Source organism: Pan troglodytes, chromosome 19 (assembly GCF_028858775.2).
Source record: "Pan troglodytes isolate AG18354 chromosome 19, NHGRI_mPanTro3-v2.0_pri, whole genome shotgun sequence".
In the NCBI taxonomy this organism is placed as follows: Eukaryota; Metazoa; Chordata; class Mammalia; order Primates; family Hominidae; genus Pan; species Pan troglodytes.
In genome coordinates this window covers 82,062,585-82,080,735 of record NC_072417.2, presented here as the reverse complement: position 1 = coordinate 82,080,735, position 18,151 = coordinate 82,062,585, and the positions used below count along the sequence as shown (strand labels likewise).

Genomic DNA, 18,151 nt, shown 5'->3' with positions numbered 1-18,151 from the left:
TTATCTTCAGAATTTTAGCACCTAGAATCATGATTGGCATAAGGCAGGCTTGGCACTCAACAAATACTTGTGGAATGTCTTACTAAATAAATAAAATTCCTGGAGATTAATATGCTAATTTTTCTTTATTGTTTAGATTATTGATATTTGGAATCGCAATATTCCCTTTGATTGTTGAAAATATAATGTATGCTATGTTAAATGAAAAGATCGATTGGGAATTTAAAAACGAATTGTATTTTCTCTCTCCTGGACAACTTCCCCAGGAACCCCGTACCAGCCTGTTGATCATCAATAACACAGGTGAAAAGAAAAATAAAATTTAAATCCAGAAATAAGTTATTTTTATTGTTGAATAGCACAGGAGGTGGGGGGGGGGAAAGTAAATCATAAGAGAAGAAAATGGGTATTTAAACTTCATTTATAGAAAACACCTTATGAGGAACAGTGCAGATTTACTCTGATTTTGGAGATGACAGGGATGATGAGGACAAGAGAAAAAGAACTTGGGTCACTGTATAACCTGGAAGAGTAAAGACGTCTCTCTACCTGACTACCCTAAGCTATTACGTGACAAATAAACTTCTATATTGGCACACCCGTTCTATTTTGAGATCCCTTTGTTACACAGCAGCCTAACCTATACCACAAAGACAATACACACTGGTTACCATGTGAAGATGGCCTATCTAATCCCCATGCCCCTTCATTAAGTACAAGATACAGGAAGATGCCTTATTTTGTTATCCCAAACAATGGGTAATTGGTTTTGTTTTTGTTTTGTTTTGAGACAGAGTCTTGCTCTGTCACCCAGGCTGGAGTGCAGTGGTGTGATCTCGGTTCAATGCAACCTCCACCTCCCACGTTCAAGCGATTCTCCTGCCTCAGCCTCCCGAGTAGCTGGGATTACAGGCACGTGCCATCACGTCTGACTAATTTTTTTTTTTTTTTTTGTATTTTTAGTAGAGATGGGGTTTTGCCATGTTGGCCAGGCTGTGTTGAACTCCTGGCCTCAAGTGATCTGCCCTCCTTGGCCTCCCAAAGTGCTGGGATTATAGGTGTGAGCCACTGCGCCCGGCCAGTAATTGTTTTTTTTTTTTTTTTTTTTTTCCTAACCGCTTAATTAACTTTGAAGAAGGAACTTTTATGTTAGTACCTCAGATGTTAAAACAAACAAACAAACAAAGAAACAAAAAAAAAATCACAATAAGAGTCTTCCCTTGCTGAGTTCCTCATTCATTTGATTTTCCCATGGATCTGCGATTCAGGCCTGCGGTGTATGCTCTTTAAACAAAGACAGTCTTTCCCTTTCCGTTTCTCATTCTTGTTTTCCATTTGGGTTTTGGAAAGTAAATTTTATTCACCTCACTACCTTAAATGCTAATTGTATGTTTAATTTCTGAGATCTAGAAAGGTTTCTTTACCTATGAGCTCATAAGATAAGTAAATTAGGTCTCTCTTTTCCTCTTTGGTCACTCTTGAGGGCAGTGGGCTTGTGTTAATTAATATATTTATTTTGTCTCTGTACTTAGGTATTTTATGGTTTAAGTTTGAAGCTTCTGTGCCATTTTGCTCCTCTTTTCTCAAAATCTGCCAATTATTGGTAACACGTTTATCTTTTAATGTGAGCATCCCTGTCTGCCTAGGTGAATGTGGGTCGCCATATGGCATTGCACCTCAAGTGACTGTGGAGGTGGAGTGGGGTGTGTGGCTGCTCAAGGTGCATGGAAAGCTTATTTTCTATGTGCATGTTGCTGTATCACTTGGTTGGGGGATCCTAATTCATCTAAGGTTTGGCCTTATTTTTCCAATCCCAGAGCCCACTATAAACTCCCATTTCAAAGGCAAAAAAAAAAAAAAAAAAAAGTCCTTCTTTTCCTCTTATTCATTCCATCTTGCTCAAATTATTGTCTGCAGTTACTTCAGGTTTGCCCAGCTGTGCTCCTCAGATAAGGTCTCTTAGTAAGTAAATATGGGACTGTTACCCTGGGGACAACTGCGGCTACTGTGTGTTCTGTGTGGAACGTGGGGAGGGGCCTGACGGGTTATCTTTTCCCAGGTATAGGTCACGACCCTGACTATAGCTTCAGAGCATACCTTACCCCCTTGCATTCATCCACTCTGAGTTCAGGTATCCTGGAAATTGGTTTTACCTTCAGCTGCTTGCTCTGGTGTGCTCTAGGCTGTGAATTTTTCTCAGCTCGTATTTCACGGTCAGACGTTCTCATCTGCTTTCTTCTTCAGGGTCATATCTAAAAGTTTGATCTGATGATGGCATCCTTTTTCATTTCCTAAGAAAGATTATATTTATACAACATACATGTATGGAATATGTACGTAAATGTTTAGAATAAAGTAAAACATATGTATGTGTTATACAGACACATATATATTTACTTGTCCATTATTTGGAAGAACAAGGAAGAGAGAAGAGTGTTATCATTGGCTGTTTTAGGCTGGACAATCTGAAGTACTCCTCATAAAATTATTATATCTCCACAGATTATTCAATTCAAATGTTGTTGTTGTTGTTTACCAAAAGTCATACAATAGAATTAGCTTATTTTTATGATTACATGTTAATTTGCATTAAACAGATTTATAAAGCTAATTCATTGTGGTATAAGATTTGCTAAATAGAAGATGGTACAGTGTGGGTCAATATTATTATTGTGATACCCAAAGAAAGACATTTATACATAGTATTCCATAAATATTAACTTTAATTATGTATATGACTTATTTTAAAAGTTTGATATGTATTTTCTTACTTTTCTATGGCCTTCTCTTATTAACTTCATATTAGAATCAAATATTGAAGATTTTATAAAATCACTGAAGCATCAAAATATACTTTTGGAAGTAGATGACTTTGAAAACAGAAATGGTACTGATGGCCTCTCATACAATGGAGCTATCATAGTTTCTGGTAAACAAAAGGTATGTTTGCCTTTTTGCTTTTATGAAAAAAACAAAAAGTACTACATTTTAGCTGTTTTAAAACTGCAGAAATTAAAGCTAGTATACAGCAACTTGACTCAGAAAAACATTCTGGGTTGTTATTTAATAAACTGTGAAGTTTACCTAAGTTTTTGTAAAACATTTTCTATCTTAGTTTTGTTTTGAATTAGATAACTTTTACATTTGAAAGGATCTAAATTTAATTGTACTGTTTAAACTCAATAAAAATATTATAGCTTATAATTATCAACCAATATAATTATGGATTTAAGGAATTTTATTCAGTAGCTAACTACCTGAATAAAGTTTGTTTTTATATATTGAGAAAATACATTAAATACTATAATATCTACACGAAATACCTGAAAAAAGTATTCTCAGTCTGCTACCTTAGCATATGTCGATTTGGGTAAAAGAGTCAAGCCATAGAGATTCATTAGAGAACAAGACTATTGAAAATACTTTTTTTGAGGCAGAGTCTTGCTGTGTTACCCAGGCTGGAGCTCAGTGGCAGTATCTTGGCTCACTACACCTCTGCCTCCCATGTTCCAGTGACTCCTGCCTCAGCCTCCAGAGTAGCTGGAATTACAAGCAGGCACCACCATGCCCAGCTAATTTTTGAATATTTGGTAGAGAGTGGGTTTCATCATGTTGGCCAGGCTGGTCTGGAACTCCTGACCTTGGGTGATCCTCCCGCCTTGGCCTCCCAAAATGCTGGGATTACAGGCATAAGCCACCGTGCTCGGTTTAAAAATACATCTTAATGTTAAGAACTCTTCAGTCTTATTTGCATTCTAATAAAAGCAAGGGGCCTAATTAAGTGAAGCTACCTCTTTATTTCATGCTACAAAGTAAATTTTTAAAAAAGAAAAGCCTTTGAAGTTGTATTACTGAATTCCGTTCTACATAAACTAAATATGCTATAAAAAATGTAATCGCTTTGTGCCAGTTTTGGGAAATTACTTCGTCAGCTACTACGTTACATACCTCACATATTTACTACATGAACTAGTGGTAAGATTTAAACAATAAACCTTCTAATAGATTAATGAACATTTTCCTAAACATGAAGTACATAAATATAAAGATTGCTTTAGGAAGTGGGGAAATGCTTCTTTGGCAGGGTAAGGATGAATATTTAATGAACTCCATGCTTATCTCCTATCCAGAAGGCCAGCATTCCTTTGCTGCTGCTGCTTCTTTTTTTTTTTTTTTTTTTTTTTGAGACAGAGTCTCGCTCTGTCACCCAGGCTGGAGTGCAGTGGTGTGATCTCGGCTCACTACAACCTCTGCCTTCTGAGTTTAAGTGATTCTTCTGCCTCAGCCTTCCAAGTAGCTGGGATTACAGATGTGTGTCACCACACCTGGCTAATTTTTGTATTTTTTAGTAAACATGGGGTTTTGCTATGTTGGCCAGGCTAGTCTCAAACTCCTGACCTCAAGTGATCTGCCCACCTTGGCCTCCCAAAGTGCTAGGATTACAGGTGTGAGCCACCATGCCCAATCTTCCTTTGCTTCTTCATCATAAACTGACAGCATCTCCTTGTCAGGGAGACTTTTAAACTCTACTAACTGAAATTTCCCCATCAGCAAAATGGAGACAAAATTATCTAAAATTAGTAATATAAATAAAAATTCATATTGATTGTATGCTGACTCTGTGCTAGAGCTTAATGTACATGAATAGAGTGTCATTTAAGCCCTATAACAACCCATTTAGTATTTCCTTTTCATAGATGAGGAAGGTAAAGCTCAGAAAGTTTAGTTCACTTGAAGATGGACACACAACAAGCATGTGGCACTGTTAGGATCTTTTATACATAAACCTTGCCTTTGTTCTTTAAGAATTTAGCATTAACATTATATATTTGTTTCTGTTTTAAGGATTATAGATTTTCAGTTGTGTGTAATACCAAGAGATTGCACTGTTTTCCAATTCTTATGAATATTATCAGCAATGGGCTACTTCGAATGTTTAATCATACACAACATATTCGAATTGAGTCAAGCCCATTTCCTCTTGTAAGTATTGGATTTACTGAGTCTAAACAATTAAGAATTGGGCAAATAGCCTATGTTTTCTCTCTTTAGCTTTTAAATATCCATAAGTGATTGTTAAGCCTGAAAATTATTATTTTATCCTAATATTTTAAATGGGTTATAGCAAACAAAACAGGATTTTTTTTCCTGCCAAGTTATCAGATAATTATCGTGAGGGAATACTTTTCAATATTTTGTCAGTCTTCTAGGCAATGTTTTGAAAAGTTGTACATACTTGATTGTGGAAGTGTATGAGAAAGAGAAACAGAAAAAAAGAAAACACTGACTTGGAAATCAGGAGAACTTGTAACCCTGGTTACATATAAATCTATTATGATTAGTTAGTGGACCCTCCATTGACTAAATGTGTAGTAGACAGACTAATATGAAGGAGAATCTGCCAGTTCTGGGGCTATCTGTTGATTTATTTATTCACCTACTCATAGTTGCTCTACGTTGTGAGGGAGCCTAATACACACAGGCTGCATTGGATTCTGTGTCAGTTGGCTATAGTCTGGCTTCAGACAGTTTGGACACCAGAAAGCAGTGGTGGGAGACAGAAGAGCAGAGGACCCCCTACATTGGGCTCCAGTCACATCACCTCCTTCTGCTGTTCCTGAAGCCCAGAAGCAACAATAGCTTGCTTCTCACTTCACCATCCTTGTGGGATGCTCATCACCCACCTAACCATGTCATAAGGAATTGCACTCTAAGAACTTAACGTAGTCATGGTTTTCTGGGTAGACCCTGCCTGATACCAACAGGGGTGTCTCAAAGCTGACTCCAACTGTTTCACACCAGAAGTCTGAAACATCAAGAAGCAGGATTAGAAATGAAGCCATCCAAAGGGAAGTCCATTTTGTGACAAAAGTGTGAAGCTCAGTTTTGGCTTCACTGAATCAGTGGTGCTGGGAGTATATGCAAGCACAGGTTTTCTGTAAGCCATGGGAACAATGGGGATGAAATATACAGTACTTGAGATGTTCGTGACAGACACATACCTCCGTGAGTTGAGTATGACCGACTGATCACGTAAACAGGTCTGCTGCACAGGATGACTCGAGGGAAGGGATGTCTGAAGGGAATTCTCCAGAAAGTGGAACCAGAGGAGTAGCAGAAAGAGACAGTGATTACCCTTCCTCTTTGGAAGGATAGCAGCATGAACCTGTCTCACTGCAGAATTATTTTGAGACAGGCTTATGCTGCTATCCTTCAAAAGAACACATCCACCCAGCTACTGAGGTTTCCATCTCTGGGTTTGCTCAGAAAGACATGCTGCTCAGGCCTGAATTATGTGTTCATCAAAGGTCCTAACTTCTGAATTATTAGCTTCCTAATGCCATTGTGTTTGCTCAGGATCAAAATGGACTGAAGCCCATAGCTACTCTATTAGAAACCTGTTCCCCACTCCCACTTCCCCATGGCACACACCTTTCCTCCCTCATTCCTATGATGAAAAACAGAATTTATAGACATAGCCCTCAAAGTCTTAAATAAAGTTAAATAATTGTGGAATTATTTTGAGACAGGCTCATGCTGCTATCCTCTAATTATATCCATGAGGTGGTCCTAGATGCTGCTAGAGTGTCCACTTGGCCTAGCCTCAAGTGGATGCTGATTTGGGGGTGGTGATTTAAAGTTCCTTTCCCTGAAGTTAAGACAAGCAGCAACAAGTTTTCTTCTTGGTTCTGTGCTTCAGAACACATCCACCCAGCTACTGAGGTTTCCATCTCTGGGTTTGCTCAGAAAGACGTGCTACTCAGGCCTGAATTATATGTTCATCAGAGGTCCTAACTTCTGAATTATTGTTTTTTTGTTGTGGTAATAATACATGATATAAAATTGACCATTTTAGCTGTTTGCAAGTGTACAGTTGAGTAGTATTAAGTATATTCACATTGTTGTGAAATGCATCTCCAGAACTTTGCCATCTTGCGGAATTGAAACTCGATGCCAATTAGCTTTCCCCCTCCCCCATCCCCTGGAAATGACCATCCTATTTTGTTTCTATGAATATTACTAGTTTAGAAACCTTATATAAGTGGAATATTTGTCTTTTTGTAACTGGTTTATTTCACTTAGCATATTTTCCAGGTTCGTCTATGTTGTAGCATGTGACAGGATTTCCTTCTTTTTTTTTTTTTTTTTTTTTGAGACCGAGTTTTGTTCTTGTTGCTCAGGCTGCAGTGCAGTGGGGCGATCTCTGCTCACTGCAACCTCTGCCTCCCAGATTCAAGCGATTCTCCTGCCTCGGCCTCCCAAGTTGCTGGGATTACAGACATTTACCACCACACCTGGCTGATTTTGTATTTTTAGTAGAGACGGGGTTTCACCATGTTGGTCAGGCTGGTTCAGACTCCTGACCTCAAGTGATCCTTTTTAAGGTTGAATAGTATCCATTGTTTGTATATACATACACATTTTGTTAATCCATTAATTTGGACTTTTGGGTTGCTTCCACTTGTGAGTATTGTTGGTATGAATATGAATGTGAGGGTATCTCTTCGAGAGCTTGCTTTCAATTCTTTTGGAAATATCCCCAGAAGTAGGTCCTAAATGACTTTTGACTTCTCTTTGTTCTTTGAGTTGAAGATCAGAGTCACTTTCCCTCCCACCTCCGTGCCTAGATGGTAATGAGCTACACCTTTACTTTGATTTTTCAACATTTCAAAAGGTGCATTTTTGTGGCTATAATTATTTGTTTCATTTAACAAATATTCACTAGTTTAAGCTACCCTTTATATTTTCAGAGCCACATAGGACTCTGGACTGGGTTGCCGGATGGTTCCTTTTTCTTATTTTTGGTTCTATGTAGCATTTCTCCTTATATCACCATGGGCAGCATCAGTGATTACAAGGTAAGAAAAAGCAGGGAAAAGAAGAAATTTCAGGAATTTCAATATCTGTATTTTGAATGCTGTGTGTTCAAAATGTTTTCTTCTGACAAAAACATTTGAATGTACGTTTAATTTAGATATTGTAGCTAAACTTTATTCTTGGCAAGTCAGATAATTTACTTCTAAAAACTCAAAATGCTTTTTATTCCAAAGTCACCTGAAAAGTACAGTGATTTTTCAGAGACTCCAATTAGTCTAAACCTTCAAAGGGAAATATTATAAATCTTTTGACCACATTATTTCCCAACCACAAGAAGGAAATCATTGATGTTGAAAATCAAAGGCCAAATTTAAGACTTGAATTCCTTTTCCACTCTGGAAATTGCAATTTTATGTTATATTTGTATTCGATTATGCCCATTATTCAGACAAAGCAGTTAAATCTATCAATGTTCACCATCCGGAGCCAGAAACTCTCCAAGATGTTTAGGTAAAGGTAAATGTATTATGTCCTCCAGGTCACAAAATAATACTTTTTTTTTTTTTTTTTTTTTTGAGATGGAGTCTCACTCTGTTGCCCAGGCTGGAGTGCAATGGTGCAATCTCGGTTCACTGCAACCTCCGCCTCCCAGGTTCAAGCAGTTCTTCTGCCTCAGCCTCCCGAGTAGATGGGATTACGGGCTTGCACCACCATGCCCAACTACTTTTTGTGTTTTTAGTCAAAATGGGCTTTCACCATGTTAGCCAGGATGGCCTCAATCCCCTGACCTTGTGATCCGCCCGCCTTGGCCTCCCAAAGTGCTGGGATTACAGGCGTGAGCCACCATGCTGGCCAATACTTATTTTTATAGAGTTTAATGCCTTGAACATTATGAGGTCCACTTTTCATTATTCATGAGCTAAAGTTGTGTTATGAGTCAGGCCTATCACAGTATACATTTTATTTTTGATAGACACCTTGTAAACCATGGAACTGGCTCTATAAGCCTCAGGTTACTAAGCAGTATATGCATAATTTTTTTAATATTAGAAGATTAGATTATATTTATCTTAAAAATTCTTCCAATGTGTTTGTGTTTATTTTAGATTTGCATTTTAATTGAATCTATATACATTTCTTTCTTTCTTTTTTTTTTTTAATCAGAAAAATGCTAAGTCCCAGCTATGGATTTCGGGCCTCTACACTTCTGCTTACTGGTGTGGGCAGGCACTAGTGGACGTCAGCTTCTTCATTTTAATTCTCCTTTTAATGTATTTAATTTTCTACATAGAAAACATGCAGTACCTTCTTATTACAAGCCAAATTGTGTTTGCTTTGGTAAGTAACACAGTACATAAACCAAATTTCATAAAGTAATTAATAATAAATTTTAACATTGTTATTTTAAGTAGTTAAGATGTTTTAATTCATATTTTGTAATAAACCAAAACAAAAAACATGCAAAGTGCATGTATGATAAAATGCTAATAGTTTCAGATACCAAAGATGTTTTATACTTATGCCAGGTTACTTGTTTTTTAAAATTTGTAATCTAATTTTTCCCTCAGTAATATTTGTTTTTTTGACTATGTTATTATTTCTTTTATCCTCAGGTTATAGTTACTCCTGGTTATGCAGCTTCTCTTGTCTTCTTCATATATATGATATCATTTATTTTTCGCAAAAGGAGAAAAAACAGTGGCCTTTGGTCATTTTACTTCTTTTTTGTAAGTATATAATACATACAAATAGAGAAATAGTGTTATTTTTTAAACTTCTAATGTAATCTTAAATACAGATGTCTGCTTTAAGACAGTAGGGGAAATTAATACTTCAAAATTACACCATAGAAAAGAGAGGGAAGTGTAACACTGTTACTGAATCAATAATATTTCTAAAGAAATCAGGTGCTACCCATTGAACAGAATTTATGGAGAATCTTACAGAAGACCTGACATCTGAAACGTCGTGTTGAGTTTATGTCTCCAGAATACAGGGCTTCCTGCCAACACTAGAAAATTGGCTTCCTAACAGTTGACATTACAACCCATCTCTACAGTCTTCAAGAATGTCTCTCTCAACCTTAGCTGCTAATAGTTTCAGATACTAAAGATGTTTTATACTTATGCCAGGTTACTTGTTAGTATAAAAGTAAAGACCTTGTCCAAAATCATGGAAAACTTTGCTGGAAATGTTTGCTGAAATTCTAGAGACACCAGAGTGCCCTGAGTCCTACACTTCAGGCCTCCTTTAACTGATATCCTCAACTGGTGATTGAATGTCTGTCTGGAAAACAGCTCTCAACTCTTGGAATGGGAATCTTGAATCCGTGAGAAGAACCCAATCAAAGATCATCTATAAGAAATGATATATTTAATATTAGGTTGGTGCAAGAGCAATTGCGTTTTTTTGCTATTTAAAGTAATGTCAAAACCGCAATTACTTTTGCACCAACCTATACGACCCACTGACTTCTACAAGAAATTAGTCTGGGACTCTTTTGGCCAGCAGGTAGCTGTTGTTCCTTCTCAGTGGACAGCACTTGGGTTTGACTTCTCTGGTCTATATTTCTTTGTATTCAGCAAACAGTGTCTATAACTATATCTCTTACCACCATCAGCACAATCCAGTGGAAGTACAGAGGCTACAGAAAGAACATTAGGCTCACCTTACTCGGAAAAACTGGCTTTGAGGCAGCCATGAGGATCTGGTGCACAAAAGGTCTTTCCATTTATCCTTTCCATGGAGACTATTTTTTGTTCAGTCAACAGACTTACTGCCATTGTCCAGTGTAATCTCAGGTGCTAGATCAGATGTCTGTAGAAGAGAGTCTTACTGACACTTGGTTGGTTTCTTTTCAGTCAGCACTCTTGTATCTGTCTAGCAAAGGTGAACAAAGAATTCACATTCATTCTTAGTGTTTGCCAGTAGTTTTAGCTCTGAACGAAGTCTACCTTGGAGGTGATAGCCAAGAAATGTCAGGGTTATTGTCCAGCGTGGTTGCGCATGGGTCTGCTCCTGCCAGCCTGAGTGATGCTGCAGATGCCCTAGTGAGTGCCCCTCATAGATGCTTTTTCAGCAGCTTGTCCTTCAGTCCTAAGTAAACAGCATGCTGGAATCAAGCTTCCTTTTGTGGCTTTTGCCACTCCTTGTGTTGACCCTTATTACACAGAAATCATTCCAAACTGGAACAAATGCACATCTAGATGGACACATTTTTTGCTATGTGCCTCATGAAATAGTTGCCCCTGGCTTACTGTATACTCACAACTTATCCCAGTTTGTATAGAGCTGGAAATTTCTCAGACGAGAGCATTCAGCATCAGTGATAGAAACATACCTCAGCCCTTGCCTTTTAGCGTTTAGTGGAGAAGCTGAGCAGGTTTGATTTCCTCATGGCTGCAGGCTCCATAGTGATGCTTTGGGTTGGAAAACATTATAGACAAGATTTTTTCAGCCAAGTTCCAGGATTTCAAATCTGTGCATCAATTCCATAGACTGTGACAGAACTTCTAGAACTTAATATGCCAGAATCTTCCAAAACAATAAGTTTCATCTCTAGGCTTAGAGAGCAGAAACCATTTTCCCATTGTGGAGTAAGGAGTGAGAGTCCAGTGAGAGGAACTTTCCTTCAAAAAATGGCAGAAGACAGAATCTGCATTATCATATTATGAATGCCCCTTGTATATACGGCAGCAAGTGAATAGATGAACAAAAGAAGAAATTTGACTTTGTTCTTTCTAAGGAAAGATGATAAGGCAGAACCACTTCTTAGGCTTGTGAACTAACATGGTGATTAAGGTGTTCTCACTGTGATTTGAAAAAATTATCACAAATAAAAGATCACAGCAGAAAATCAGACATGACACTGAGAAACACTGTATTTTTAAAATCAAAACACATATACGTATGATTACATGCCTTTTATCCTTTGCTGCCATTTATGCTTAAGTTGTTATGGATTCAAATAAGGCAAGACAATATTCCAGAGGCAAGGTACGTTTTGGAAAACAAAGACTGTTCAAAATATAAAAACAAAATTACACCACAGTGTAATAGTAAAATATGTATTTATATATTTGTAATTTCTGATTGTTTTTCCTTTGCCCTTCTTATGCTTATCTATTTCAGTATATTTATTTATTTCATTTTTCTATCACTGAAAGGAATCTACATATTTCTAGAACGGTGGAATGTCAGACTTGAAAGAAATTCAAAATTGTCTAGTATGATTTACCAAATTTTATAGTGTTGCAGGAAATTAAGGAACTAGAGAGACCGATCGGGATACAGGAGAGCTTTTATTTTAGGTGTATATCGGCTCAGCAGACATGTGTCCTGAAAGTCTGAGCCCCTAACAAAGAAAGCGAGCAACTTTTAAGCATTTTGGGGCGGGAAAAACTTGAAGCAGGAAGCAGGTTTGCAGAAGTGAGAACAAAGGCTGTTCGTCATTTATGCCATGACTTGCATCTTAGGAAAAATATGAGTTGCAATTTAACTTTCACTTACTTATCTTGTGACCTTGCAGCTGCACAGCAAGAAAAACAGGGACTTACAGAACTTACAGAATATGTGGGAAGGAGATATGGTTAATGTTTCTTGGGACAGACAGTTAGTATTCTCTTTTAACTTTAACTTCGGCGGAGGTGGGGGTGCGCAACTTAAATTCTTTTCAGCCTTGGTTAATACAGCAATTCATTCTATGAGCTATTGTTATTTTTCTGTTACTATAATTTTCACTATTATTACTTATGCTATTATTCTGTTATTTTCTTAATTTCCTACTTCAATAGAGGAAAAAATTTAGTAACTTGCTCAGAAAAACACAAAAAATAGTGACAGGCTCAGGAATAAACTTGAAGTCTCAGACCTTATGTCATTCCTCATGTTAAAAAATATGAGACAGTAGCATGGTTGGCAATACTGATTCAGAACTTGTGCTGATGAACACATCTTGATTTCAGTAGGCTAAAAAGTTTTAAAATTATACCTCTTCACAAAGACCTCAAGTGGTTTGCACTAAAATTTGCATTTGCATACAAATAACTTATAATTTATTTCTAAATATGTATTGAAAATATATGTTGTGAGAATTTATCATTGTACAGCTAGTATCAACTTAAACGATGCTAGTCCTAGGACTAAGGCAATTTGTTTACTCCTCACAGGATCATATGTCAGAAGGTATAGTATGTTGATATTCACTGCAGTTGTCCTTTGGTGATCTGGGATCCATTTGGAAGGACAGTGTAGGCAATGTTTCTCCATCATTGAGTGAAGCCACAGTCAGTAGTTAATTTGTTTCTAGACTCCAGTGGACTTCCATACCCCCAGGGTTGTGGTGCTTTACTGGTACCCTAGACCCCTGCCTGATAAGGAAGTATCTTTTCAGCCTATTATGCTGTGTGGTGGAGGTATAGTAGCACATCTTAGCACATGGAGTTCTGGAGTATCCTCTCACACTGTCAAAGTTTAGACTCCTCTCTTGTTCCAGTGGATCAGAAGAGAGGAAAGAAACTGTAGAAATATGGAGGTCTGGTAGAATAAGAGGAGTCAGCTAGGTGAACTGAAGGACTTAAGAGTGAACCCCAGATTTCTCATTTGTAAAGGGAGAGATAATAAAAGTACTACATTATGGAGTTGTGAGGATTAAATAATTCATGCTAGATTATTAAAACCTGGCATTTATATAATATTCAGTGAATTTAGCAATTATGATTCTATTTTTATTATAATCAGTACATTAATAAGATTGGGAAAGAAAGGGTAGTGCTCAATACATACTTGGCTGATCAATTGATTCTTAAAACAAACAAACAAAATTATCCTTATTCCTTCCCATTTGCCAGTAAAAAAAAATTGTAAAATAAAATAAGTCCATCACAATAAAAACACACAATCTCAGAAAAGTCATTTGTTTGGAATGGGGAAGAAATGGAGCAGGAAGGACAATGAGAAAGCTCCACAGTAGTCTGGTTGAGAGACAGTATGGATTGTTTGTTTTTTTTTATAATAGCCATGTAACTTTCAACATATACAGGTTTTTATTCATTAGCAATATTGTTACCTTAGCCATAAAAAGGTAATCCCTCTATCCTCTTGTCTTGGATTAAATTTAATAATACACGTCAAGAAGTCTATTTGGTCATTTTAGCTTTCACCTTAGTCGCCAGTCTTTATTAAGAATTTTCTATTGGGGATCATAATGTATTCTTGTTAACAAAAGCTTCTTCCCTATCGTCTCTAAAAGGAGAAACTATCATTGTCAAATGGGTATATCTGCATATGGGAACATTATGATATACATCATGAGAACACCTGCATCTTAAATGTTTTACAAAATATCAATGGGTTGAGTATGTCTGATACAATATATTTGAACTTGCCTTGTAGGCCTCCACCATCATGTTTTCCATCACTTTAATCAATCATTTTGACCTAAGTATGTTGATTACCACCATGGTATTGGTTCCTTCATATACCTTGCTTGGATTTAAAACTTTTTTGGAAGTGGTAAGAAATGTTACCAACTGTGTCATTAATTTTGAATATGTAGCTTATTAAAGTGCTTTTCCCAGATCAAGAGAGACAGAAAGTAGTGGAACTGGGGAGTAACAGCAAATGGGCATAAGAGATTTTGGGGGGATGATGAAAATGTTCAAAAGGGGAATCATGGTGATGCTTGCACAACTCTGTAAGCTTACTAAACATCCTTGAGTTCTACTCTTAAAATGAGTGAATTTTATCAGATGCAAAATTAAATCTCAATAAAACATTTAAACTTTTGTCCTATTCACTTTGCAAAATATAGGCATTGTCAAATGCCATTCAAATATGGGTAATGCCAGATTGGGGGAAAAAATGTGCTTGGTTTGACAGGTAATTTGTTAGCCGCTGAGGATAAACTCATATGCGATTCCATTCAATCATTCAAAAATATATATCAAATACTATTCTCTGTTAGTCACTGTGCTAGTAACTGGGGACACCTGATGAGCAAGATAGCACAGTCCTGACTTTCCCAAAGCTTAGTGGAGGCAAAGGCAGACCAAACTTACTCAAGTTAATACAAGGAACTTAAATGTTACAAAGGACAAGGGCAAAGGGCCAAGCGAGGACACACAAGGCACAGCTGGTGTGTTCTAGCGAGTCAGACAATTCTTCTGGGGACGTTATATTTAAATACATGGCTAAAGGATGAATAATAATTAGTTAATGGGACAGGAGGTAAGCATGTTCTGCAGAGGAAAGCAAAGGCCTTGAAGCAGGAAAAGCCAGGAGGCATTAAAGAAACTGAATGTGGTTCAAGTGGAGAAAAGTATACGATGAGGCCAGGGCAAGAAAGTTAAGTGGAGAACACACTTTTTGGAGCTCTGTACCACTCTGGATGAAATGGCTTTAAGGAAAGTAAAGAGGGCTTCTGTAATCAGGGTTGTCCTTGGCGAACTGGAAAAGCCTTCTATTTGCAAAAATACATCTCCATTGGCTGAGCAATGCCTGAAGTTCTCGATTAGAAACTAATCCCTTTGCTTAAAGCATTTTCCTCCTAAGTAGACCTGCAAGGTGAAATACATTCATCTAGATCTGTCATGTATTATATAGGAGGAATAAGTAACTTTCTGAATGAACTGATTGATGAAGAAAGAATAACGTGCTGGAACTAATTATCATTATGGGAAAATAGTCACCATTGGGATAAGAAAGGGCTCTGAAAAGGCTTGTCTGTGGCACTTAAGAAAAATATTGTCAACCCCCAGAAATTTTACCAGTGCCAGCACCTCTCTCTGCTATGCTTTCAGTAATAACATATGCTTCAGTAATAACATATGCTTTCTGCAAATGTTAAAACCAAATTTTTTTAAACAAAGAATTGAAGAGAGGAACAGACGTAGGTTACTTGCTTATTGAGAGACAGTAAGAGTTGAGTAGGAGGTTCTCTTTTCTGTGGGGAATTACTTTGTCACTAGTGCACGCAAAGAAATTGAGATCTATGAGGAAAATATTCAATATGTGAATTTTATATTATTTAAGTACAAATCATAAAGCAGATGAATTATCATTAGTGTGTGTGTGTTTTGTTTTGTCTTTTCAGAGAGACCAGGAGCACTACAGAGAATTTCCAGAGGCAAATTTTGAATTGAGTGCCACTGATTTTCTAGTCTGCTTCATAGTAAGAAGGCCTTTCCACCTCAGCACACATTCTTTTGGATGACTGTCATTCACTATAACAATTTGATCTTGTCCAAAGTGTGCCATTTTGAAAGTGTTTTTATATGATCTTAGATAAAGCACTTACCTTCAGACATGTTTCTAAACCTTAGAGTTACTTTTTACATGCTTGGATTGGCTACATGTGTCCAAAAGTTAATATTAAATTAATTTTTTGTTTGCTTATCCTGTTTACTGTCCCTCCTCTAAATTTGAGAGAGCTTGTAAAAAATAGAGATGCAATATAACTTACTTCCTTTGAATAATAGATTTAAAAGGCAAGAACTGAATAATAAAAGTGAAAGGGAAAATGATTATTTTGGTGTATTTAGGCTGAAGGGAACTACTGTCTTTGAATCCTATGTGTCAGTACTTTTCTAGGTACAGGAGAAAATAAAGACAGCGGTCCCTGCCCTCATGGAGCTTATATTCTGGTGGAAGGACATGGATAATAAACTAAATGGATAATATGTGTGGTGTCAGATGGGTGGTCAGGAAAGGCTTCGAGAAGAGCACTTCAGTAGGAAGTGGCAAGAGTGACCCTGGCTCAATCCAGGGTCAGCCAGGCCAGTGTGGTTGTGACTGAGTGACCAAGGAAGAGAGTGATAAGAAAGATGGCCACAGAAGTCATGGGATAAAGCGAGAGGCCAGGAGAAAGGGTCACACAGGGTAATCTAGATTACTCTAAAGGCTTTGACTCTACTCTGAGTGATGGAGGAGGAGTCATTGGAGGGTTTTAAGCACAGTGATAAGTTCAGGCTTATGTATTTAAAAAGTAGCTCAGGATACTGTATTGAGAACAGATGTTTAGAGCAAGAGGGGCAGAGATAGCCCAAGTAGGAAGGGGTTGCAACAATCCAGGTGAGACATTATAATGACCTAGGCCTGGGTGGGAGTATCATGAGTAGGGGTGAGAAATAATTGGGTTATGGATAATTTTGAAGATAGAGCAGATAGAATTTACTTACAAACTGAATATGGGTGGCGAGAAGAAAGGAAACAGGTTTCACTAACCTGGATTGTGAATGTATAGCTACATTTCTCCCCCAGCTTATGAGAATGATTCACAACTATTTACCCAAAGACAAAACACCACCAACTTAATTCAAATATTTAAATAATATTTGTGAACTTATGCCTAAATATAACTGTATTTCTTTGCTCATAGCCCTACTTTCAGACTTTGCTATTCGTTTTTGTTCTAAGATGCATGGAACTAAAATGTGGAAAGAAAAGAATGCGAAAAGATCCTGTTTTCAGGTTGGGGTGAAATTTAACTTTATACTTAATATCATATTTTAACATTCCTAGATGGTGTCTGTGCTATCATCTTGTTAATACAGATTTACATTTACAATGGAAGCACATGTTGATTGTCATTAGGGAATGTGGATTGCTGCCTTACTGCCAAGAGATAGAACTCCCAGGCAGAGTTCTGGCTGTAAGCAGCTGTAAGAAACCTTCACTCCATCCAAAATTTAATAAGGACCCAAATATGCCATTCTCTCATCTGAGATAATTGTGCATCCTTGAAAAGAAAAGATGGGAAGGAATCGATTTAGCAACATAGTTGAGTGTTTTAAAAATGGAGGGCTGTAGAAAGGGTGAGCAGTAAATGATGTTGAAAAAAAATCTGGTGTGATGAAGATGGGCTCAGACTGAGTAGAGAAAATGAGAGTGACATGAATTTTAAAGAGAAAGAAGCAGTACCTGCTGACAGATTTGAAAGGGTCAAAGATTCTTACTGGAAGAATGGCAACAACATCAAGAAAGGGATTCTGGCTAGTGGGACAGGAGTTCTTGGCAAAAGCAGAAGCAATATTGACAGTCATCACCACATCATCACCTGCACATTAGAGAAGAGGACAGTAGTAAAATCACAGGAATGCTGATTTTTGACACATCTTTTAACAGCTAGAATACCACATGTAACACATTTCATTTTCTCCATAGAATTTCCCCCCAAAGTAGAGATGCTAAGCCAAATCCAGAAGAACCCATAGATGAAGATGAAGATGTTCAAGCAGAAAGAATAAGAACAGCAACTGCTCTGACCACTTCAATCTTAGATGAGGTAAAAAAGCAAGGGGCAAAATGGATATTAATGGAGATATTCAAGAACTGT

The 18,151-nt window shown here is 37.2% G+C and overlaps 1 protein-coding gene and 1 non-coding gene across 5 annotated transcripts in view; both read left to right on the top strand.

Annotated features, from left to right (window-relative positions):
- ABCA6 (ATP binding cassette subfamily A member 6) overlaps window positions 1–18,151 on the top strand; it is a 71,646-nt gene that overhangs the window by 44,586 nt on the left and 8,909 nt on the right. For all 4 annotated transcript variants that reach the window (XM_016932840.4, XM_016932838.3, XM_016932839.4 and 1 more), the window contains exons 20-29: window positions 137–303; window positions 2,807–2,940; window positions 4,846–4,983; window positions 7,752–7,859; window positions 8,983–9,156; window positions 9,432–9,545; window positions 14,212–14,331; window positions 15,911–15,988; window positions 17,195–17,286; window positions 17,980–18,100. In XM_016932840.4, the coding sequence (XP_016788329.3) occupies window positions 137–303; window positions 2,807–2,940; window positions 4,846–4,983; window positions 7,752–7,859; window positions 8,983–9,156; window positions 9,432–9,545; window positions 14,212–14,331; window positions 15,911–15,988; window positions 17,195–17,286; window positions 17,980–18,100 (1,246 nt within the window). The remainder of the gene's footprint in view (window positions 1–136; window positions 304–2,806; window positions 2,941–4,845; window positions 4,984–7,751; window positions 7,860–8,982; window positions 9,157–9,431; window positions 9,546–14,211; window positions 14,332–15,910; window positions 15,989–17,194; window positions 17,287–17,979; window positions 18,101–18,151) is intronic.
- MIR4524A (microRNA mir-4524a) lies at window positions 6,119–6,229 on the top strand. Its single transcript, NR_106644.1, has one exon. It is a non-coding gene; the product is annotated as a microRNA mir-4524a (primary transcript).